We start from the raw sequence: 26,028 nt of genomic DNA, 5'->3' as shown, positions 1-26,028 counted from the left end.
TCTACTTCAGGCACAGACACCGAGAAGTACAAAGAGTAAAAAGGAGGACAGAAAGGAACAGGAAGGTAAACAAACACAAACTCCTGTTGAGTGTCTTTCTTCTTTGACAGGAGCGTGTAAAAGAAGTCCTCTCTTGGACGGCCACAGCTGCAGGGAAGGAGGGAATGCCTCAGCCGAGGACATCCAGGTACAAACCCACAGCTGCACCCCCATCGTTCCCGCATCGCCTCTGATCCTCCAAGGGAAACATTAACACTTTGATGGAAGCCTTCTCTTTACAAGCTGTGTTTACAAACACTGGGTGTGCTACGGTGGCACCTGGAGCGTGCAAGGAACCCATAAGCAATTAGCTGAGGCTCGGCTGGTGATTGGAGCACTGCAAGGATTTATGGGGGATTAGTCCAGGCCAATGAAAACCGCTGGTGCCTGAAAGTGGTGCCAACGGTAATTGTCATTATTTGCTGCTTTGGGTTCCAGGCACAGTAGGTGTGTTGGAAGGATGTTTGTCATCTCTGAGACACTGAAAAAAGCCGGACATGAAAAGAAAAAAAAAAGTGCTGCGTGGAAAACTAGACCTGAATAAATCAAATCAGATTTAGTTATGCACCTTATTAAAAGAAAGAGTGATGACTACAGGTTAAAAACCATGGTGAAGCCTCAGTTAGGGTTATGATAACAAGCTTGGATTGAGAAAAATCTGATGTTAAGGGTAAAAAAAAAAAATTTTCTTTCTGAAAAGGGACATTTATTGGCCTTTGCACTCTTAAATAAAACATAATTATACTACTCTTTGAAAGTTAAAGAAAAATTTACTTTGTTCAAAAGAGAATTAAAGAATAAAAGTCTCCTGACTAACATACCTGCTCTTCTAGCAATGAAAAATTAAATATTGTGCTTTCTTTCCTTTGGTAGCCTACATGTCACACCATTCATACACACTGGTGTAGCAGCAAGACGACACAAAAGATCTAAGAACATGAAACAGGGTTTTCATGTTGTCTGGAGGAATCACTTGGGTTCTGGACGCTTGACCACACATCCATAAAGATCAGTTAGATCCATATAACTCCCAGTCGCCCCTTTGTAAAGTCACTCCATTGTGTTCAAAGCCTGAGAAATCAGAGCGAGCTATTCCAGGCTATTAGAGGGGCTTCCTAACTGCTGAAAGCAAAGGTCACATTACTGGACTTGTAGGGGAAAGATTCATGGCCTGGTTACTCTGCAAATCTAGGGTAGAAGGGTTTAATTGTCAGCATTTCCTAGAGGTATGCTTTCTTTTAGCGAAATGTAACATTGTTCTTTTTTATTTTTTACTTAACCTATCATTGGATTTATATTTAAATAGACAGGATGAGGAGGAAAGCCCAGATAATCCTGGCAGACAGCTTCCATCCTCTGTCCTATCAGTTTGAGCCTCTGAGGTCTGGGAGGCGCTATAGAGTTCCTCTGGCCAAAGGTCTTTTTAAAAAATCTTTTATACCAAATGCTACCACCATCTTAAATAGGACTAAGTGACAAATCCACAAAATGACCTGAACTGTTTTAATACTGTGTTTTATTAATTTATTTAACTAAATCCTGTTTTACCTCAGCCTGTAAATTGTGTCTCATGTTTTTATGTTTGTCATTCTTTGTAACTTAGTGCTGTCTGTCTCTTGTGTTGGTGAGCCAAAGACAATTTTCCACTTTGGTGGACAATAAAGACATATTCAATTCAATTCTATTCTATTCTATTCTATTCTATTCTATTCTATTCTATTCTATTCTATTCTATTCTATTCTATTCTATTCTATTCTATTCTATTCTAAATCTCTGGCTGCTTTTTGTAAAGCCCTGACTTGAGTTATTATTTATCTGAACACATTTGCAATTTCTGTTTGTTTTTAAACTTTAACGTAAAATTTAACGTATTCTGTAGTTTTTAATAATTTTAATTTAAGAAATTTTAAATTATCTAAGAAGTTCACATAAAGAGCTTTGGTTTGACATTAACTTTGGCTTCCCTATGGACACACTAGTCATTCTTATTATCTCAGCTGGTATTGTGTTTTGCAAAAAAATGAATCTGTTTTCTACTAATAGTCACCCTCTTTGTATTACTTTAAGAATTTTTGACCGCACGAAAAAGAGCATTGATATTGATTTTAATCACACTCAGGTAATAGTCAAAACTAGCCTTGTTTTATTTAGCACAGCTAAATAAGTAAAGTAAACAATGTCACATCCTTTTGCAAAGTAGCTTAAGGTAGCAGTGCTAACCTCACCTGCCTTCTGTCTTTGTTTTCAGGTGACTGTCAAGATGTCTGTGCTGGTTTTTCATTGATAAGTATGCTTCCTTAACAAAACAAAGCCTACAGACAGCTTTATCTCCATTTTCAAGACCTAAATGACATGTTGTAGTCAAATTGACTTCTAATTCTGGTGCCGACTGGTAAAAGAGTCCGTGTTGACCTGTCTAGCTGACTGAATGTGCAAATTCCTGATCTAAACAGTGATGGTCTTGTTTGTTTAAGGTCATAAAAAAGTATCAATATTAATTTCAGTCAATTCTATATCCATCAAAAAACTCCTCCCAGAAACTTTGAGAAAGAAGAAAGAGAAAGAGAAATAATGGAGACAAATTGACTCTTTGTTCCTAAGTTGCACTGCAAACTGAAGGTCATTTCTGCTCCGGGTTCTGCTGAGCAAGTATCAACCGACGGCCCTATTCAGCCCATGAAAAAGGTGCTTTCTGCTTCCCACTTGCAATTGGCAAGATCTCTTAACCTTTGACATGTTTTGGCTGAGACTGTCAATAAGCTCAAGCTGCCATTACAAGCAAATCCTGCACTATACGTGCCTAGTCAACTGTGGACTTGCCATTTATTTCTCCTCTATGGGATTTTTAAAAGCATAGAAAAAGTCTTTCACCCAGTCTTTTTTAAACTCTTTCTTTCTTTCCATCCCCTATTTTTTGGACGTTGGCCCATCGTCAGATCATTCAAGCCTTTTCTGACTTTGAAAAAAAAAGGGCAGAAAGGGAAGAGGGAGACACTCTCACGGGGTTCTCCTTTGTCAGATTCATGGTATGGGGGAGGAGGTGGAGGAGAGAGCAAGTACAGGGTGAAGGTGCTGGTTATGAGACAGGGTTTTGGTTGCTGGGGCAGGCCCCTCCTCCCAATAATCTTTGTTTCTCACCTGAGAGGTGAAGAGCTAGACAAGATCTTATTAATGACCAGGCAGCTTGAATGGGCCTCTACAAAGTGTGGCAAAATGGTTCCTTTTATCCCAAATTTCAAGCCGCAAAGAGTGAAAGACTGAGAAAAGAGAGAGTGAGAAAAAGAGATTTTTCTGCTCCTTTCCTCCTGTCTTCTTTTTGTTCCTATTCCCAGGTCTTTAATTTCTTGGGTTGCACCCTTGAGCAGCTCTCCATGGCTCAGTGCTCGACCAGAGCAAAGCCTGGGAATCTCAGAGTTCCCGCTGTGCTCCTGCTCTTGATTGACATACCTTTTCAATTATTTCACAGTTTGCTTGCTTTTTAAACGAAGAGGGCCCTGTTGTTTTTTTCCTCCTGCCCTCCTTTTCAAAACACAAGCTTTTCATGTTGGGTCTGGGCTGCCTGGCCCTAATGGCTGTGACCAGCACCTTTGATCTGCCATGACCCCCTCCAAGGGTCTGGTACTGGGTGCGCTGACAAAGGCTGCATCACTCACTATTGCTTTAAACACCTTGCGAGATTACCATGAGAACGGACACGCTGGCGGAGGCCATCACAGGTGGTGTGATATGGAAAGTTGGACATTAACCCTTGAATGTACAGTGGAAAACTAACCGATGATTAGCGAGGACTGGTGGAAGAGTGAATTTACCATTTTAAAATGCATCTTTGAAGGGCCACCAAGTTAAACAAACTACAAAACACAACTGTTTGATTCATTGCTGGCTGGCTGGATACCAAAAGTATCCACTATCAGTCTGCCTCATCTGCCTTTTCCACTCCTACCGGAGACTGCTTCACATAAAGCTCCGTCCCCTCATCCTCTAATGTCAGAATCCAGCCATTTTTTGAAACTCCTAAAATTGATAATAACTCCTGGTTTTCCCACTTAACCAGTGATGAGGCAGGTTTTGAACTTGGTGCTAAGTGTGCTTAGCTTTATTACATTAAGACCAAGTGGCAACTTCCAGACTTGAAATATGAAGCCAAGTGTTGAACATTGCAGTTCAATGAGCGTTTGCATGAGGCTGGCAAAAAACTATGGAAACTACGTACACACCCGTTCATATAGGCTGACCTTTAAAGCAAAAAACAAACACGATAATAGTCTGGCAAACTATATTTTTGTTTGAGAACCTCATTTTGCTATCAGCATACACTGTAGGGGTTAGTATTTTGTCTTAGCTCATAATTTCTGAAGCTTTTAAAAATTACAAGTGTTGCCCACACAAGGGCATGATTGACTTGACTATGGCTATCTAGCTTCACATCTTTACTTCCCCCTAACTTAAACAGAAACCAGGTTCTTTAAAGTAACAAAGTTGACAATGTTAAACCTCTTTGTTATCAGCAAAAGTTACAGCGCAGCTGTCACCAAAAAAACTAAAATTATGTACGGGCTGGTATTAAACAAGGACACTTTTACCAGGAGCTAATACACCAAACAGATGCTAAAACTCTCAATAATTCTTTAAACTAACCAGTGATGTTGATGTCCCTGAATCAATAACAAGATGGATGGGGGTCAAGCCTATGTTCCCAGAGCTCTATGTTCCCATGACCCTATGTTCCCACAGCTCAATCTTCCCTCAGCCCTATAATCCCACAGCCCCATGCTCCCACAGCCCTATGTTCCCAAAGCTCAATGCTCCTACAGGCCAATGCTCCAACAGCCCAATGTTTCCACAGGCCTTTGTTCCCAAAGCTCAATGTTCCCTCTGCCCTTTGTTTCCACAGCTCAATGTTCCCACAGCTCTATATTCCCACAGCTCTATCCTCCAACAGCCCTATTTCCCCACAGCCTCCTCTTCCACAGCTCTATGTTTCCACAGCTCAATGTTCCCACATTTCTAAGACTTTTCCTGCATGGACAATAAGGCCCTATGTTTCCACAGCTCTGTCTTTCAACAGGTCTATGTTCACACAGCTCTATGTTTCCACAGGCCTTTGTCCCCACAGCGCTGTTTGCACAGCCCCATGTTCCCTCAGCTCTATGTTCCCACAGACCTATGTTTCCACACCTCAGTGTTCTCTCAGCTCTACAATTGCACAGTCCCCTCTTCCCACAGCCCTATGTTCCCAGAGCTCAGTGTTCCCACAGACCTATGATTCCACAGTACTATGCTTGCACAGCCCTTTGTTGACACCGCTCAATGTTCCCACATTTCTAAGACTTTTTTCCCCATGGACAATAAAGCCATATGTTCCCAAAGCCCACAAATTATTACAATCACAATCATTACAACAAAAAAATAAACCAGGCTGATAGAAAAGGGTTACAGATGCTGCACTCTTGTTTTTATTTCTTTAAGTCAGACAAACAAAACCAGATTTTGGAAAAAGATCTTAGAAATGTGTGAATTTAGAAATATGGGAACATAGGGCTGTGGGAACATGAGCACACTCTTGAGTAAAGAAAGCACAGGCCATGTAGATTGTCTGCCACACTCAAGTGTGAAAGAACCCATCCTGCGCTGTTAAGGGGCAGTGAAGCACAACACTCTGTTGTAAATAACATATTTTTCTCACTCACTTTTGTACAAATTTCTATAAATCTGTATCCCAGTCATCAAAGTCGTCATGTCCTCAAAATAACTCAACCAATTCATGCCACCCTTTGCTCTAGTTAGGTGTTAGCTTGTGAGTTGCAGTGCTTGTTGCTTTGCATACATGCCTGAAGCTATAGCTAGTACATTATTAAGAAGGTTTCACCTGTAGGCACCTGCACCAGGTTCCAAGAATAGCTTTAAGGAAAGTATTTAAATACTTCTGATTGTTGCAATTTGATAGAAAAAAAAATACCTCTAGGTCACCTCCTGGTCATTCTAAATCTTAGGCATGGATGGATTCCAAAGAAAAACTTGATTTTACCATGATGCATGTTTGAAAAGTTTTACACACCAGACATTTCAGCCACCATGACTCTGCCTGAATATGCTGCCATTTACAGTGACAATAAATGATCTGATTAGGACCAGTTGTACCTTCAGCCAGAGATACATCAACAATGACAGAAGTCTGCAGCCTCATTCAGTGGTCCATAAAACAAATTATGATTTTGATTTGGGTCAGAGGACATTGTTTATTCCCTGACAACGCAATGTTGTGCCACTAAAGCAGTGATTATGACCCTTAGCGTGTGGTGACCGATCAAATCAAAGTCTAGTAGTGTGTCAGCACAAGAGCGACTGTGCCAGTGTCAGTGGCCCAGAGGGCACATGGGGAGTATGATTGAGTTTTGCCTTTTTATCCTGTAAGATAGACTGTACTAAAAAGACAGTCCCAAGAACTTTAATTTTACTTAATGGACAAAATATCTGAATAACCTTTGTTTCATTTAGTTGTCTTGGAGTAAATTAAAAAATAGTTTCAATATCATAATGCGTTGTTGGCAGACAAGTGATGGAACAGAAAGGCGAAAGTCGAACATTTATCAGTGCAATGATACCATGACCAGTTGGCACGTGATACTGGGTGAGATATGATCTCATGAGAGGCTGCTATGAAAGCGGATCTTCAGTTTTCTGTGAAATATGACAGTGCTACGGAAACGGAAGGATGATTTACAAGGAACAAAGTGTACCTGACGTCAGTGTTTTGCAGTTTGAGTTTAATGATGAGCTCCACACCCTTCCAAATAGAAAAAAAAACAACTTCTGTTTGTTTGTTTGTTACAAGGTAAACTAAATCAGATAGCAATCAGTTCCCTTTTTATTTGAACAGGAGCAGTCGTTCTTCAGTGTTCAGATGCTTTAAAAGAGTGACTAAAACAAGCTGTAGCACCATAACAACTATAACCATACCATTTGTATTTTAAGGATGCATGGAACAGTACCCTTAAACTCCATATCTTTAGCTTAAGGTCTTTCTCGTGATACTAAACTTGAACTAGTAACAATCTCCCAGGCCAAGGCAGGGAGGTGCATTATAAATGGACTCTGTAGGCTTGATTCCAGTAACCATTTACGGCTGCTAGCCTTATGTGTAATAAAAATCTTTATCTCACTGATATGTGTCACATTTTTATAACATCATCAAAAATGTTAAGAGATGGAAAGAGATGGGGTGTTTTTGGCAAGCTGCAATAGCTATGTCTCTACTACCATGTTACTCGTCTAAAATTTGATGTACCAGCCAACTCAACTTGCTATACCAAATATAGAAAAACACACTATTTGAACAACATCTTCTAAGCTTTACAAATATTAAATGGCCACAATTTAGCAATATTGAAAATCTCTTATTTAGCGAAAACCTTGAACTATCTAAACATGTGTTGTTTCTTCCCTGTAATAAATCCAAACTTGATCACATACTTAATAGATTACGGGAAATCATATCACCCTTTGGTACCTGCACTTTGAGCTATTTTATTAGCAGCCCTGTGGCTATTTTTAGAGCAGCTGTTACTCACTTTGACATGAATGGGTGATGTCATTATTTTCTGGCCTATATATTAGGTAACATGACAAAAATGTGATTCTTCTTTGGTCTGCATATTTGTTGTCCTTTAACTGCAGGTTTACTCACTGGATTAGGAGCTGTGTTTTCACAGATGTATGTTTGACAGTTATGTGTCAACTCGTTTAATTTTTGATGCTACACAAATACCAGCAAAATAGTCTGAACTGATGGGTTTATTTCCGCAGCACACTCTCTCTCTCAACAGAGTCACTACAAGAGCGGTCCTGTTCTTTATGACAAAAGAAAATAAATAAAAAATGTTTGATGTTGAACAGCTTTAGCATAGGTATGAGGAAATGTATTTTAAGCTCTTCATTCTCAGGTTTATTCCTACAGAGACCCTGGTTTACACCTTACTTCCTGAGTTAATTAAAAATTGTAAAATTAGATTGTTTTTATTTGTTTTTGCATTCTTACAGATGTTAAATTAAGTGGAGATTGTACATTTGAGTATAGTACACACAATAGTTATAACTAAGTTATATTGTGTATATAGACATGAGAAGTTCATCCCCTGACCAATATGTAGTAACATAGTAGATCTGATACTATCTTTGGTATGTGTAGAATATGGATCAGTAGGTAATAATGAGATACCAAGGCCATTTCAGCTGCGTCGAGACCTGACAGGGTATGTCACAGATTTGCGACAACAGGCATCAAGGGGTTAAAGTTCTTTGACTCTTTTCATTCATGCAAAATACCCCAGTTGATATGAGCTATTTCATGCATCCAGTAATAAAATAATAATATTTACTTTTGTTTGAATAAGAAGGATCTGGCTTAAAATACATATGATGCAACCCTGTTACTGGGTTAATGGACAGCAGTATAACCTTTACAGTCTCTTTTACAGGAGCTGTAACTGCAACTCTGAGAGCTCCACTGTTCCTGCAGAGGATTTCTGCTCTGTGTGTGTGTGTGTGTGTGTGTGTGGGCACACGCGCGTGCGTGCGTGTGTGTGTGTGTGTGTGACTGGACCTGTGCAGAGCAGAGCAGGGCAGGGCAGCTGTGAGTCTACACGCAGTAGACTGTATCTGTCTTTCCCTCCTCATGTCTCCCATCTGCCGGCTTTTTTTTTCGGCCACACTTCCCTGCCGTTCCTCTTTGGTTTCTCTGTTTCATTTTCCCCCTCCCCACCACCACTACCACCACTGTGGGCCTGTCTGCATCAAGTCTCCGGACATGCATCATGCCTATAAAGTCTCACAGGACTGGGATGATTTATTCCTTCTTTACAGACAGCTATGAGATGTGTCTGCTCTGAGCTGCAGCAGGTTAAACACACACAAAGCAGCCTGCGTTACAAATATCATGTGTCTGTATATTACAAGTTTCAGTTTTGAGGTAGAACAAAACAGCAAAAAAAAGTTTTTAAAAAATTAAACAAAATTATTAACTTCACTCATTAGCTGTCATTCAGGCCCCCTAAAACTCAATGTCAAAATAGCCATTTGCAAAATGTGCTGTAACCAAGTGGCAAATCAATGGTGTGGTGTTGAAACAATGAAGAAAGGTGGCAGTGCAGGGCTAGCTCCAAGGCCAAGAAAACTATGTTAAAATCAAGAGGCAACCTCCAATGCAGAAAAATAAAGTTTGTTTAAAAGTGCAATAAAAAACCCTGCAGTTCCTTGAGTCTCCACTTGGGGCTGGCTTCAAAAGCCATGCAGAAATCGTATCAACACAGATGTTAGAAACCCATGTTTACAACAGAATGAGGCTGCCTACAGCAAAATTAGAGGCCAGGCCGAGTTGAAGGACAGGTGGGCACATTGTAGCTGTCTGTATGGGCGCTAAAAGCCTGCCCCAGCTCCACCTGTTAACCTGTATCCTGGCTGATCTATAGCTAGGTTGAGTTAGCATTTTTTAACATCCATCACTGGATATCAAAACAACCCCCAAGAAACCAATGGGTGACGTCACAGGGGCTATGTCCATATTTAACAGCCTTTGGTCAGAAGTCATACTCATATGCCCTTTCATAAAGCAGAATTGTTACATCTTCATTCAAAAAAAGGTTTTTGGTCTCATTACCTTATTTCTTGATTTGAAAGAATGGCACAGGAAGTAAAACATTTTGCAACTCACCCAGAGTTATATATTTCACAATGAGGCATGTATGATTTAAACAGCATGCAGGCATGTTGTAGCTTTCAGCTAGGAGGCCTTACACCCACCTCAGCTTCACCCCTTTACATTTTCTAAGCAGGGAAGTTAGTTGGGGGTCAATGTTTCCGAAACCCAGTGGAAGGCTTCATAAGCCCTGTACAGAAATGAATGGGTGATAACTCTTGTTTTGTACAGTCTATATGATAAAAGTCTGTCCCTTTAAGATCTGGTTATGTTCCTTGAATAACGGAGTCTGAACAGTGTTTCACCTTTGTCAATTAGCCCTGACTTCCTGGACAGTCAGGAATCCTTTGACACAAGTCATATTTGATTTGATCAAAGAGAAATTTAATGGGACGTAATTAAAGTAACAACAAAGGAGACAGGAACCAGGACTGTTTTGCACTGCCTTCTTTCTTTTTAACACACTTGAACTTACACAGATCTAAACATGCTGTCACTCTTTTAACCACTCTGTACACACTGTGAGCATGTGTGCTGTCACCTTAATATGGCTGCATACAATGTCCCCTACACTGTGGGGAAGCAGGATGAAGGAAGGCTGGTCTGCATGTGTGCGAGTCCGTCTACTTGCATGCGGCAAAATACATCAAAAGATTAGGGTCGATGGATTGAAAGGACGAGAAGAAAGGAGAGAAAAGGCTGGCAGAGGGCAGGTCCTCCCTGCCCACATATCACTTGCTGTTCCCACATTCCATAAAAATCCCCTGAGAAGAGATGAGACTGATAGGATTATTTTGCTCCTGCCTTTTTTAAATCTCAGTCCATGCCCCTTTGTATAGTAAAACTGTTACTATTTTTACCGTTATCATTTTTAACATCAGGTACACCCTCTGAAAACATTAAAGATAGGCTCATTTAAACAGCTTTATTCTTTATTTACAGATTGTTTGTGTTCTTCCATATTTTCTCCCGATTGTAGTTCCCCTGGTATATTCTCTTCTCCATCTCCATGACTGTTCCATGCTCTCCAAAAAAGACCATTTTTTAGTATCTTGCTTCATGTCAAACCATTCAAACTTCATTTCCTCCTTTCTCGCATCTCCGCTGTATTGCAGATACCAATCTCCTCTGTTCTTGAGTGAGCGAATATCCATGAAGAACTACTTTGCACAATTTACAAAGGAATCTGGAAACAATTTAAAATGCACTCTCTCAAAGTTGTGTGCAGGCTTGTCTTCCGCATGTTTCCCATGCCTGCCAGACCGAGCCATGGAGGGAGGTGTAAACCAGAGAATCTCTACAAGCACAGGCCCAGTTTTTTGAGCCTGTGAACAAGCCACACGGTGGTGGCTGCTGAAAGCTGACTCCCACACTCCCTCGACTGCATGGGGTGACATTCTCCCACACACAATCAAGAGGCTAGTCCTCTTTCAGGACTCGCACTCGGCCTTGTTACCCCCCACCCCTTTCATACGGTGCTGCTGGGAGAAGCACTCCAGGGATTAGCCCAGCCAGGTCTTTCAAAGGCCATTAGAGCAAATTACAGGTATCCTGTTACCAGTGCACTGGGACAGGCCAGGTGAGGGGCGCAGAGGCCAGCCGGGAGAGCAGGGGTCAGCTTGGGACAAAAAGACAAGGCCACCCTGGGCCCCACTCGATCGGAGTGTCTCCCTGGCTCCACAAACTGTTCGGCCTTTATCTATGAATGGCTTACTTGATGGGACCTCAGAGACATTGTCTCACCAGCGTAACTTTAGCCTTTTTTTTTTTTTTGCACCCCTACCCTCCCCAAAACTCAACCCTCCCCACCCTGGTTTTCTTGTCCTTGAGTTTGTGTGGGCATGACTTCGCCCAAATAAATGATCACACAATAACATATGTGAAACTTGACAAAAAAAATCTAGTAAAACTGCCTCAAAGCTGTCACATATGACTGTGTTAATAAGAGTTAAGCTAAATGTTGCAAAGACTCAGTATTCTTATGGCTGCACCACCATCATAGGCCACAGTCCTGCCTATGGCGGGGATTTCATTTGAATGACATTAACCTTTTCTAAACCTAAATTTAACTTGAAATGGCAACCGCACAACGATTAATGTGTGGCCTGTCAATGTATCAGCACGCTGCAGGCACCATGAGACTGATGATGGCGATAGCAAAGTGGAGATGGCCACAGGGAGTTCCGCATCCTGCTATTTTCTTGGGACAACTCAGATATACACACACATGCCCACACACACAGGGCTTTAAGGCCACTTGTGTCTGCCACACTCACACTAATGCACACACTCATGCCTCACCCAATCCCAACCGGTGGATGATAATCTAGCTGAGGGGTTGCGGAAGTGTTTCATTAGCCAATTACTGTTGTTAGATAAAGGCCGCGTTCCCACAGTCTGCGAGGCCGGGGGTCAAATGTAACCAATTACCCTCCATCTCCTTACAGAGCAGATTATTCTGTTTGATTTATTCCTAGACAAAATGACCCAGAACTCCAAATTCAGAAGCGTCCACATCTGGATATGTCTGTGAATGTGTGCTGGAGACAACTCAAATACACTGTTTACGCAATGAAACTCAATAAACTGCTAAAGTGACCGATTGGAACCAGACATCTAAGGTAAGAACAAAGTCAGAAGTCCAGAGAAAACAATGACAAAGCTTCTTAAGAATTTGATTCTGAAAGGTCAAAGACTCTGGCATCTTTTCTACCACACACACACTCTCCAGATCAATCAGTGGTTGGCGCAGCTGTATGTCCTGTCAGCGTGCTCTCCATGGTAGTTACATCACTAAACACAAACTTCCTCTGACATGCCAAGCTGTGATTGGCCTTAATGGAACATCAATCAGCTCATTATGGACTCCCAGGATGCAAAATCAGAGGGCAAGGACCCTCTGCTGATCAAACATCAAATTTACAAGCAAAAGGTAACACAAGAGGAGAACCTGAGGGAGCGGACAAGCTCTTGGAAGGTGGTCTGGTGTAGAGAGGGTGAGGGATTGCAGAGGTGAAAAAGGTTAACGAAGGCCCATGGTGTGCTCGTCTGTGCCTTGTGGTACCAAGGGGCCACAGTCTGACCAACCAAGGGGCCTTTTCTTTAATCAAGGACGGCAAACTGCCTCCAAATCATGCATCACATCCGTAACAAGTCAACAGCAAGCTGTCAAAGGCTTCACAGATAGTTACGACCAGATCTGCCCACTAAGAGCTTTGTGACTCACAGCTTCTGCAGTTTCCTGCACTTTGGTGCCCTGTGCTGGGAGGGACAGCTGGGATGGCGGGATCCACAGTCGACTGAGGTCATTCCCCTGTGAAGCTAAATTGTAGTAAGCTGGTGAGTGGCATCTGTGGCTGGTTTGGTTGGGTGTCCAGACCAGAGTCAACCACTCTGAGTGGAAACATAATCACGAGAAAACAAAGCCTTGTTAACAGTTTCCTACGTGTAACTGCACAAGTGCCTCATGGCAAAACTCTCAACCTAGTATTGGAAAACGATTAAATATGATAATGTACTGTTGCTCACAGTATAATTCTGCTTGCTCTAGTTCCATTTCAAACAGCATTTTAAAACCCACAAAGTTTGAGTTGTTGGGAGTAAAGTGCCGACTGGAAGTGTGTGCATGTGTAGCTCAGGTGTGCAGCAGGGTTCCAGTCAGTGAGCACCAGGACACAGAATATTCTCTCTGGCCTTTGCCTGCCCCATATTTACATTATTAAAATGAGATGGGCATACAGGGAGGTGACAGAGGGCATGGAGTGAAATCAGGGCCCTGTCAGAGCTGTCACTTGCTCCACTGGCCAAAGGGCCCTGACCCCAATCCTATCCACTGCAGGGGAGGACAGGGGGAAATGGAGACAGCAGGAGAGAGGAAGCTGGTGATAGGTAGAAACTGTACGGCAGATAAAAAGAGAGACTAAAGGGAAGGATGGTGAAGGGATATATGTGTGTAGAAATATTAAGGAAATTGCTATTCGTTCCCGTGTAAGTGTATGATGAAAACTTGACGATTCAGATTCAGATGCTGTTGAAAAGTTCATCTTAGTTACACTTGCATGGAAAAAAAAAGTGCGTACAAACCAATCATTTGAAATGGGTGCAAATTTATCCAACAGCAAAAGACTAACACTGAAATGTTACATCAACTTCTCTGAAGAACTCGATGATAAATTTGTAGTTCAGAAAGAAGGAAGCTACATCTATGATTAAAACTGTCGCTGTCGACACAGCCGGCTGATGCAAAGTGCAGACAATTCTCACCCACCTCAACTGCAAACCTTGGTGCCACACTCTGTGTTCTAATGAGGAGCATGGTGCTCCAGACGGGAAAAAAACACAAGCACACACACACACACACACACACACACACACACACACACACACACACACACACACACACACACACACACACACACACACACACACACACACACACACACACAAGGGTCTGAATTGAGTGCAGGGTAAAGTCTGGTTCATATTAGCCATTAGGGAAAGCAAACGCACATCTTTTTCAGTTTAGGGTCCACTTCATGCTCCTGCAATGGCACAAGTATAAACACAGGCACATGCATTCTAGGCGTACACACACATTCAAAGAGCCCTGACATGATACTCACTTCCTTCTCATGTTCACTTTGCAAAATGGCCAGAGAGATACAAAGCAGGTACCAGTAGATAGGTGTAATATGGAGATGCAGAATGGTTTCAACCTGTTGGTATGCACAGACCTACATTGAAGCTGCCTTTGTTTTCAGCCTCTCGTATTAGAATCTTTTTTCAAGAAAAATAAAAATTGCGCAAACTGTTTCCCATCTGAAGTAACCCCTCTCATCTTCAAACACACAAGCTCAAAGGCTGAAGTTATTAACCTGATGGACAAACTCTGACACGTTTCATCAGTCTATCTTTTTGCATTCTGTACACTTCCATCCATGTCCTAGAAAAATCAGACTATACATCCATTGTCATCTCAGAGAACTCAATGATCAGTTGTTACGGTCCCTTTCCCACAATATGCACTGTTTTAAACATGTGAGATGCATGATAAATGTACTCTTACTGGTGCTCTAAGATTAAAAAAGCCAAACACTGATGATAACAAGGGCTGGGGCAAAATGCTATTCAATTCGATTCTATAACAATTTCTGGAGTACTGATTCGATCTAAATCGTGATTCTTCAATATTTACGATATTTACGATTTCTGCAATTTTTAGTTTGTTTTTTAACATCATACCATGTGAAAAAGTTAAATGATGATGATGATGATGATGCCTACAAACTATATCAGGAGCCATATTTTCCCATAAAATGCACATCACGTGAGTCAAAGAGAAACATTTAACCCTCTAAAGTGGTAACTTTTTTTCCAATCCAGTTCATAAGCAAAGACTGAAATGAAGAATGTGAGTATGAAAAAACAGTAATCTTTTTTTTCTTTTTTTAGACAAAGAATCCAGATTTTGATATAGTCCAACAAAAGAATCCTGATATATCAATTTTTGATTTTTTTCTCCCACTCCTAATGATTACCATTTACAGCAGCATCAAATCAGCTTTAAAAGTTACAAAAACCATTGCAGATGTTCTGAATCTGTCCTGTTTTTTGCCTTATCCTTTTTACTTTGTCTTTTTGTCAAAGGATAACTCTTCATGACTATGGAGACCGGGCTGACGTCACTGTGGAGGTAATTTTCAGAAAGCTGACTGCTTTTTTGGTGGGCATAACTAATCTTACAAAGCAGATGTGTTCAAAAGTGTTAACAATTTTTTTAATTGCGTCACCCCTGGACCTGTGCTGTTATTGGTCAGATTTGTTAAATATGTCATTTTCATTTTATGATTCTTAGTCTACTAAAAAGAATATTTTCTAAAGAGGATTACAGTGTAGATCAGTTTCCTGTCTTTCACAAATGGTCAAACACCTTAGACTGAATTTTTATGGCTTGATTGCTAAACAGCAAGTCAATATTTAGCCACAGAGATCAATGGGTTGGTTGTGGTTGTTGTCTGTATGAGTGAGTTGTTTGTGGCTAAGAGTAAACTCAAAGTCTACTGGAAGTAAGGAACTCCCACATGTCCCTGTGACTGTGTTTTAGGCAGAGAAGGGTAGGGAGTCCCAGGTTTACCTAAATATTAAGATTGAGTCACCTGATTTTTCTGCCTGGTTTTGTGCTCTTCATGATTCAGGCCAAATCCTCCACGGAGGGATACCTGTCTTTAGGGCAACAGGTGCATGACATTCCTGCTATTATTACTTCCCAGTCTGAGGCTCCTTGTGATTTAAAGCTAAGTCGAAACACCTTCAAATTCCTGTAGCTTTAACCAGTCAGCCGTGGCTGTATTTAGGGATGCCAAGTTGTTTCTTTTTCCTCTCGACAGTAGGGGTTCTCTTTCAGCTTCTTTATTCCTGGGCCAGTGGTTAAACGCCTTCCAAGACATGATGTCTGGCTCGTTTTGAGCAAGGAGGTGAGAGGCTTTATTGGAAGGGTCAAAACAAGACCATTAATCTGTCTTGGTCTATTTAAGACTCAGGCAAGACCTGTCTTTCCTGATTCAATACGCTGATTATGTCAGTGTGTGTCTGTGTGTGCATGCATCAGAGGACTTTGAGATGTGAGTGCCGGCCGCTTTTGGGTGAGAATTTCCTTTTGGTGAGTGATTTCAAACATGTGGTGCCGCATGAGTAACACTAGCTGGCCTACTTTTCCCAGCTGATCTAATTCTTACTAATTTTACACCTTTCACAAAAAGCAAACAGTTATTAAAATGGAAATGTATTCTCTTGGAAGCAAAGGCCAAATTCTCTGGGGCAGTTTTAAAACATACTGTTTAGCTTTTTTCAGCTGGCACAATTCAGTTTTTTTGTTCATTTTTTATTATGTTTGGCACCTAAATAACTGAGAGTATCTTTTAAATGACTTCAAATACAGTGCACATGGGAAAAAGCTTGAAACCAATACCAAGCCTAATGGTTACTTTTTCCTGGCCTAAGTAAAATTTGAATAGCCTCAATCTTGCCCTTTTAAACACTTCATTTTCCAAAAGGTCATATTTTTAATTCCTTCACACATTTCACAGTTTATGTACTTGAACTATGTTTTTAAGTGTCAGTCTTTTCTTTGAAGACGGTTTGCAGAACATTGGTGCAAACATCTTTTATCAATGGCCTCAAGATCTGAGCTGCTGGTTACTGGCACTGTGAAATCTTCTCCTTTGTGTTCTCTTCACACCCACAGGATGTCCAAAGCGGTGGGATGCTATTAAAGAATTGGCTGCTGGAGCCAAAGTCAGACTCTATAAACCTGCTGATGAACCCAGTAAATCCCAGTGAGAAGCCACAGCCAGACTGCTAAAGGTTGTTAGCTACTAATTGCTACATTTCTAAGCCCATTCATGATATCAAACCCTGATGGCAGAAACCAGGGAGCTCGGCTAATTAGGGTGACACTGACACTCTTGTCCTGCAATGTTCCCAGGATGGCGATGGTGTGTGTGCATTAGCGAGAGACTAAACATGAGTAGTCAAGATGCATGCGTGTGCCAGTGAAGTTTTATTTAGCCTTCAGCCTTTTAACTCCAAAAACAGCCAGGAAAGGGTAGATCTTCATTTGTCTCCCACAGGTTGAGGCCATGAACCGTCCTTATAGGTGGGGCTAATAAATGCATGATTCGTGGGATTTTACCCTCCCGTTGGCATCCTAAATGTCCACGAATCCCCTCTCAGATGAGACGACCCAGAGGAGACCTTGCATAATGCCTAATGAGCGACGGGAAACGCTCCAGCACTCCTCTAGCCTTTAATTTCCACCTCAATACGGAGCAGAGCACACCCCGGCCCTTCTCCTAGCCTCATTAACATGTGTATTCTCAGGATTCAAAACACCAAAGCACTTCCTTCAGCCAGGTGCTTCCCTCTGTAGCCCCTCCAGCCCCTGGTGCTGTTGATCCAGTCACACGTCCCCGTCTGAGCTTTAACAGAATTAATGGTGAGTCATGGCAAGGATGAAGAGCTGCCAAGGCAAAATAAACTTTCTGACACCTTCAACACGGCAGACAGTACAGAAAAGACGTGTTGTAATAAGGGAGAACTGTGGCGTTTTAGAGTGTTCTGATTTCACATTAGCTTGAAAATAACGTACTTGTAACGGTTCCTTCAATGTACATTTCAGAGGTAGATTTAAAGGGGCAGATCAAAGTTTTGGGTCCCCACTTGTCAAGCATAAGACCTTAGGGGCTCCTCTGCTAATGATCAAATACTTTGTAGGAAACACTTTTGTTTTTACATGAGATTCAAATACTTTCTTCTATGCTCGCTAAAAGTGACAATACTCATGTTAGCCTCCTGAAACGTGAGTTATTTTAATTAAAAAAAAAATAAAAATTGAAACTGAACATTGCCTATTTCCTTAATTTTGGGGTATTGGTGATCGGTGACTGGTGATCGGCCCATCCTTACATATGAAACTCAACCTATATACCTCCAAGAAGGTCTGACAGCCAGTCTTGTTGCATTTTTACTCTGAGACCTAAAACCCAGGACACTTTATTGGTTGTGTAAGTTATGCCATAAAGATTTTATTGTTTCACAGGTTTTTGTTCAATGATTTTCAATAAAATAAGATTGAAACATTAAGATAAATGCTGTCAGTTATAAAAGCAAAAACAAAAACAAAAAAATGGTATCGATGGCTCAAATCAGTATTGGCAGTTCAGGTTTTTTAAAGATCGGTGATAGTCCAGAAAATTGTGATCAGTTCACCCCTACTGAACATAGTAAACTACATATCTGCCTGTTACTTGGTTACTCGTATTATTTTTATAACTCACATCTCACAAAGGTATCAGGATATACATCTTACCATTCAGGGCAATGAATGCTTGCTAGCCTACCTAATAATTTAATCAGATTGGCATGTGCTGATATTTTGACATCATACTTGAACTAAATTCCATGAACACATTCCCAGTTCACCACACATGTTGAAAACAACACTAAAAAATAACCTTAACAGAACTCCATTGATTAGAATTTTAAGTGCATGATAATGTATAGTGAGCTGGTGGTTATATGAAAAAAAATCATAGTGGAAGACAGACTGAGACGGTAACACAAAGTAAAAAGGTCTTGTTCAGTGTAACCAAGAAAAAACAGGCCAAAAGAAAAAAAACCAAAGGGAGGGACATGGCTATTTAAATAAAGAAGTAATCCAATAAAACAATCCTTTTATACTTTATCAGAGAGAGTAAGGAGAGAAACTGTGAGGTGGCTCATGTAGAAGGAAAGGCAAAACCTAAATAAGTAGCAGTGCCTGTGACACAGGCCAAAAATCTGCAACCCATGACCTGAACATTTGTCAGTGACTTCACAGAAAAACAAACTTAAAGTGGCTCATACTAATGAGACTTTGCATTATTTGCATTGCTCACCGCAAAAAGATACCATGGTCATGTGGTGGCTAGGGGCAATACCAGGGAAGTCATTCAGGGTATAGGGATGGGAACTGATACGATTTTGTCAATACCAATGCCCTTATCGATTCTGCTTATCGATCTGTTTCTTTATCGATTCCCTTATTAATTTCTGTGGTGAATTTTCTTGGAACAAAAAGCAGCTTTACAGGTTTTCTGTGTCAACAACATTTAATTGAGTTTATACTGTAAGTGAATAAAATGTAATTGGTCCCTGAGTCTGAATATTTCTGGGCATAATTATTCAGAAACAGGTAAAAATTGCACACATTGTGACATTGATGTACTGTGTTGTAATATATTAATAATTCAAGTAGGCCATCTAGTGTCTCAAAGTGGTCATAGCGATGGTTTAAGTTGTTTGGACGCTTTCCGTAGTTATGAAGTCAGCCATGAGCCTTTCAATTGCCTGTTAGCTTTTGACATTTGAAATTCTCAGTATTTTTTTTACAAAGAGTTGATGTGATATGTTTCTGTGATGAAAGTTGAAATTCTATTCTGAAGCTGTAGTTGATGTATGCTAACTGCTAGCATATCAATGCAGTTTCCCATATACGTTAGCATCAAGCTTGCACTATTTTGATATTTTGGTAAATAAGGTGATTTATACCATTTCGAATGTACTGAATATGAATCTGCTGAAAGAGAGTAATGTAGATTTCTTTATGAAGTCAGTTCTTCAGTAAAACTTCAAGCTGAAAATCCTGAATCAGAGTTTTCTTGGGAAACGTTTTTGCTAAGCTTAGACAGCTACAACAGACTAGTCAACGTAAGGCCCGGCAGCTCCGACACAATGTAAAGAATTGATAAGGGAATTGTTAAGCACAAACGCTAACGATATCAATGGATTGAAACATTTCTTATCAATTCTCAACCGCAACCGGTTTTTGATTCCCATTCCTACCAGGGTACCTACGAAGTCTGATTGGCCATGCTAGTCCAGGTTTCACCCTGGTGGAGCCTATGCTCAGACCAACTTTTGGAACTGTGTTCAAATACGCTCTTTTGTGTCTTTGTGGATTTTAAATTAACATTGTTTAGTACTTTAAACTGTGACTTTGGAGATTTTTACTATTACAAAACCCTTTGACAAGAGTAAAGCATCTGTATGATACCTTAACACTAGTGCAAACAGTAGATATGAGTAGTTGGGATTGATGTACAACACATGATACAACAAGTTGACCTAAGCTGATTTAAAAGAATAAATGAATCCTCCCATTTCAGGAATGTTTACATATCTAGAAATTTCTGCAAAAAACATGTTACATTAAATGTTACCTAAGTGTTATTTACAGTCTTCATTTATTAGCTGAATGTGTGGAGGGTGATGTTTTTATCACTGTAAATGCTGTCGAACTGGTCAAAGCCTTCAATTGCATTTAGTCATCTGTCTGTAACACTCTGCTTGTCTTTTCCCATTTCATATTCAAGTCACTCTCTCCTTGGCGAGTGACAGTTTCCCCTGTCTGAAACAAGTTTGAATAATTTCCACAACATTTTTTTTTTTCAGAGGGGTGGAAGATTTCCTCCCTTGGGTCCCGACCAAGTCAAACACACATATGAACTTAGAAAACGCTCACATCAAACAGTAAAATGTTGCACACTGAGGAAAATTTTGTAAACACAACACTCCCTAGCTGCCAGAGTTGCTTGCTTGTAAAAGTAAAATGATGCTAACATGAACGCGGTGACCTGTGCTGTATAGCCGATTGATGGAGTGACCTTATTTCTGAGGGGTGAATAGGCTGTCAATGCCTGGAGGCTGCACATGTGTTTGATGCTTTCAGCCACACACTCACAAAATTTGACAGCACATCCTTTAGAGTGCAATGAAAAAAACATTTTACGCCAAAAATCACCTGAGAATCTGGGGAAAAAAATGATAAAAGGAAACAGGCTCAAATTAAAGCCATTAAATTTTAATCAGCCCTCTTGTACTGAGTACAATTTATAATACTAACTGAAGATTTTTTTTCTTTTTAACTCTACTTGACCTTCTGATTTTCTGCATAAATTGATCATGAAATGGTTTCTGGGTGTGCCCACACAGCTGTTGAACTGTCGCTCTGTCTAATTAGCAAGCTTTGACCGATGACCCAGGACAGGATATGATGTGTACCTGCCTCTGGAGCTTTTGTAAACATTGGGGTATGTTTTTCCCCTCAATCCTTTTTTGCTTTGCCATAGGTCAAAAGAAAAACACATCGAGGCCCTCCTCTGCAGCGTCTCATAACAGCACCGTGTCTCTTGTTGTGGTTATTTCAGCTGAGTTATTTTTAGAAACTTTGTTTATGAAGTGGTTTGTGATTATATGTGAATCTATTTTTAGAGCCTACAGTTACACAAACCATGGACAGATAAGGTATTATCTTACCTGATTTTTATCTCTCTGGTTTGATTAACAAATGCAGTGAGAGCTCTGAAAGCTCAAAGCCTGCTCAAACCTGATCAAGGAATCAGGAATGGATACTTGAAACGATAGTGTTTGTGTGCGTTTGAGTGTGTTTGTGTGCAGTTCAGCTTGTGTGCACACAAGGAAGGACTTTTTTTTTCCTCAGAAGACTTTCAAGACCAACCGTTGACACTCTCAGGTTGTCCTGTCTGTTTTAACTATCTGTCAAACATACATGTGGGTATTTGGATGACTTTGATGCATACTTGTGCTTGTCAAACTTAAAGAAAACACAATTTGCACCAAAGTTTTACATTTAGAAAGTTAAAATGCATCCCCTTACAATGTATGAGACATTCTCTTGCTCTCTTGTCCTTTCAACCCTCCATCCATCAAAGTCAGCCCCTCTCTCTGTCTCGCTCTCGCGTCTCTTCCCTCAGCTGTTCCATGCCCCTGCTCCACTGGGATTGATACAATATTTTCCAAACCTCAATTAGCACTGTGCCTGTTGACTAATTCCAACTGTTTTTGCACCTGAGAGGGAGTTGGGAGTCAGGGCTGGAAAAACTGAGTGGGGTGAGGTGAAGGCCGGGGCCTGGGTGTAGCAGGCAAACCGCTGTTGGGGTAATGTAGCTGTGTCGACAAGAGTGTAAGGGCAACACAGAGGACAGAGGAGGGGTCGGCCGGACTGCTGGGCAGCTTTTGTTGGAGCTCAGGCTCCGGACAGCGCTCAGATCTCAGCTACTGTGTGTTTAGCTAAGATCAGTTGCAATGTGTGCAGAGAATAAAGGAGCATTGCAAAATTATTAATAAAGGCAAAACACAACTGCTTGCTCCAAACTTCTGCTCACCTGTATTTCTCTTGTTGTGTTTTAAAAACTACCTGCTATAAAAGTAGTTTTATACCTGCATGTTTTAATTGTGACCTGCCAAGGACCTGAAGATGACACTTGGCTGCAAAAAAATGCAACAAACTGCAACTTTTATTTCAAGCGCTCTGATAAAGAGTCTCAAGCTTAGTAGTATCACTTCGTAGATTTTTGGCCCCTTTGACAAAGGAATATTTCACATTGTTTTATTCGATTCAAGTGTTAATAGTGTAGTTTAGAGGCACCAGGAGGTACTAGCATGTTGTGTTGATTCTTTGACCCTTTTGAAAGAAACTGATTGTGTTTTTCTGAGATTAAGACCCCATTTCCCATGAGCACCATTACTCACTGCCATAAAACTGCGGCTCTTGTGCTGGAAGGAGTACTTTACATCTTCTCTTTGCTTGCCTTAACCATAAGAGATTTAAATTTACCAATTTTAGGTGACGACAGAATATCAAGCTGTAGTCTAATTTTATTATGTTGGTCGTAACAGGTTGACGATACAAGAATGAAACTATTTCCAAATCAGTTAAAAATCCTTCACAGGTCCTTTAACTACAAATATCCTCATGCTGTCTGTAAACAATCAACTGTGACTACTGGACTCACCACTCACCAAAAATCTTTGCTGAAATAAAAAGAATCTGATTTGTTTTCCCATCTATCCATCATTAGACATTTCTGGGCAAGTATATATAAAGATACATTTTGTTTTTAAATGATAAAATTTTTCTGTAATCCAAGATTTCATCTAAGTTTATACATTTAAAACCCTTTTTAAAAAAAATTTTTTAAAGGACATTTTTTAATTGAAACACTGATGAAGCACCCCAGTATCTTTGTCACAGCTCCTACCATTAAAAATGTACCACTTTCTGCTTATCCTGCCACTCTAGTCTATAGCAAGGCAACCGTATCAGTATCAAGAGCTGGCCAGGGTCAGGAGGTTTTCAGTCTGATTGGTGGCCTCATGCAGACACAGAGTCAGACCTCAAAACAACCTTAAACCAGATCTGCCTCACTGTAAGGCACAACCACAAACTGACAAGAAGCTCTACATGACCACAGGTTTGGCACTGCGCTCAGCTCAGAGTGCAGGTACACACCCTCACTCCGTGTTAGCACATCGTTCTTTCCACCAAAGGAAATGAGAGGACTATGGCTGAATCATATGAAGGCATTACATTAAAGGGGACCATGCCCTTTTATGAAGAGTTACGGCAACCACCTATGCATTAATGACACAACTATGGAAAGAATAAGCATACATTTCAAACTCTTAAAGCATTTTCCAAATACTTTAAACACTTCCAGTTCAAACTCACCCCACACTGTCACAGTCACTCTTCCAGCATGATCTCTGAAGTGTGAAACTCAAGTTAATTCTGGGCGTAACACTTTATTATGGTAGCTGACATATATTACCACTAACATGAGGGAATAATATCCCAACTGGGAGAAGCTCACAGGTCCAAATTTAACAGTGCAATAATTCATCTCCACTTGAATTTCTACAGCGTGTGTGGCTTTTCAAGATTGTTCCAGATGACTAATCCCGACAGGTTAAAAAATGTCATCCAGCCTGCAGCTTGGAGCTTATTGAAATAGTGTCTGGATGCAGCAGCTGCTCTGGCCCCCAGTAGCTGCATGGAAAAACTCTGACTCACGCACTTTTATAAAAAGGCATTAACGCCTAGATGCATAAATATTACACTCAGAGGCAAAGATGTCTCTGAAAGCTCTCCAGTCAGTCCATCAGTCAGCTGATGACTCATGGAGAGGGAGGTCAGATCCTGACAAAAGTCTGCACATCTGACCTGGTCAGGCTCTGAAAGAACACACTGATTGACAAACCTGCATCCACTATGAGTGCATGCTTGCAAGGAGGAAGAAAGGCCCCCCGCAAAAAAAAGAACAACTGTTTCTTCTTGTTGTTTGGCAGCACTTTAAATCTGCAGTTGCAGTCCTTATGACTGATCAAACTGTGCGTAACACGTGTGAACCCTTGTCAGCATCTGTGGCAGAAACATGTACAGCTGCTACTTACATTAGATGCAATTTCAGCACCGTTTTAACAAGTCAATCCCCACATGCATTGAAGCTTTTTCCAAACTTATTTTGTATCAGCAACTGATGCTCGATGTCTCTCCTCAAGTCAGCTTTGCTGTGTTGTCTGTCCCATGTGGAGCTTTAATCCACTCTAGGGTACTCCCTCTTCACCTAGCAACGCGTCTCTCATGCTCTAAACACAACACAAATAACTCAGCAGAGATGGAACATGGGATATCCCTATGAACTGCAATAAAAGTAAAGAGATAAGAGAGTCCAGCTATAAAAACTTGAGTGCAAACGTCACAGGGGATCCTGTCTGCTCAGTGGCACCTATTCAAGATAAAGAACCCAGCTGTGCCAGCTACTTACTGTCTGCGTAATTCTTCCGCCGCGTGCCATCCACCTTGCCGGTTTTGTCGATGCAGAGGAAGAACTTGTTGGCAGAGTAGAGTCGCCGTAGTCGGACGTCGCCCTCCAGGTGATTGTAACTGCGAGTGTGTCTCTCCAATGTCCATGAACAGTTGATGCCACTCGCCAGCACCTGTAAAGGTTCATGCCCTACCCCAGGTGGACAGGCCCCTGTGGCAGTGCCAGAGGTGACCAGGAGCAGGGTGAAGCATGCCAGGCACAGGGAGGCTGCACTGGGCAGGGGGACAGGTCGCCCAGCAGTGGCGGTGCCGAGGGCAGGCTCAGGACAGAGATGAGCTACGGACGGAGTCCATCTGCACATGGTGGGTCAGACTCCCAAGGTGCACCTCGTGCAAGCTGTAGGCATGCTGATGATCAGGAGATGTTCCCAGAAGAGAGATTACAGGAGAGTGTGAGTCCTGAAGTTTGAAGGGATGGAAATGTTGCTCAAAGCAGATCCTCCAGGTGTCACAGATCTCTGCTTTGGGTGTAAAGCAGGCCCTTCTACTTTAACAAGGTTGTCAGAGTTTCTCCAGAAGTCATCTTTAGTTTTCAGCTCTGTTTGTCCTTCTTCAAAAGGTGTAATTTCATGGGTCCATCTTTAGAAGTTCCTCTTTGGTGTCCTCCTTGTTCTCTGTTTGTTCTCCTCCTTTGACTGAGCTCTTCTTTCCAGTACCACAGATAAAGTCCGTGGATGTATGAGGATGCGTATGTGTGTCAAAGTGTGTATGGTTGTGTGTGTTTTCCTACAAGTGTTTGCAAGTATGTGTGTGCACCTTGCGATGCTCTAGTCTCTCCAGCTGAATAGAAACAAGGTGCCTGTCTGAGCTGCTGACCCGTGGCTGAGAGGGAGTTGAATGAGTGACTGTGTGTGTGTGTGTGTGTGTGTGTATGTGTGAGTGTGTGATACTGAGAGGAAGAGAGAGGGAGTGAGCAAGTGAGTGAGTATGGGAGGGGGAAAGAGAGAGAGGCAGTGAGAGTGTGTCTGGAAGTGTCAGAGTGAGCGGCAGTCAGCGGGTGTGTGTCAGCCAGCACGGGGTGGTGAAGCAGTCACTGAAAGGCATCACGCTCTGCTGTGTGCAGTCAGTCAG

General features: G+C 41.3%; 1 protein-coding gene across 1 annotated transcript in view; it reads right to left on the bottom strand.

Moving 5' to 3' along the window:
• The window catches only part of fgf22 (fibroblast growth factor 22), a 33,737-nt gene extending 7,709 nt beyond the window's left edge, over positions 1-26,028 (bottom strand). Inside the window, exon 1 of the mRNA XM_074668026.1 lies at positions 24,899-26,028. Within this exon, the coding sequence (XP_074524127.1) occupies positions 24,899-25,259 (361 nt within the window). The 5' untranslated portion in view covers positions 25,260-26,028. The remainder of the gene's footprint in view (positions 1-24,898) is intronic.

Source organism: Halichoeres trimaculatus, unplaced genomic scaffold (assembly GCF_033239565.1).
Source record: "Halichoeres trimaculatus isolate MK-OKI-2021-1 unplaced genomic scaffold, fHalTri1.1 fHalTri1_scaffold_4, whole genome shotgun sequence".
In the NCBI taxonomy this organism is placed as follows: Eukaryota; Metazoa; Chordata; class Actinopteri; order Labriformes; family Labridae; genus Halichoeres; species Halichoeres trimaculatus.
Note: the sequence above shows the minus strand (reverse complement) of the source record. Positions and strands in the feature narration are given on the sequence as shown.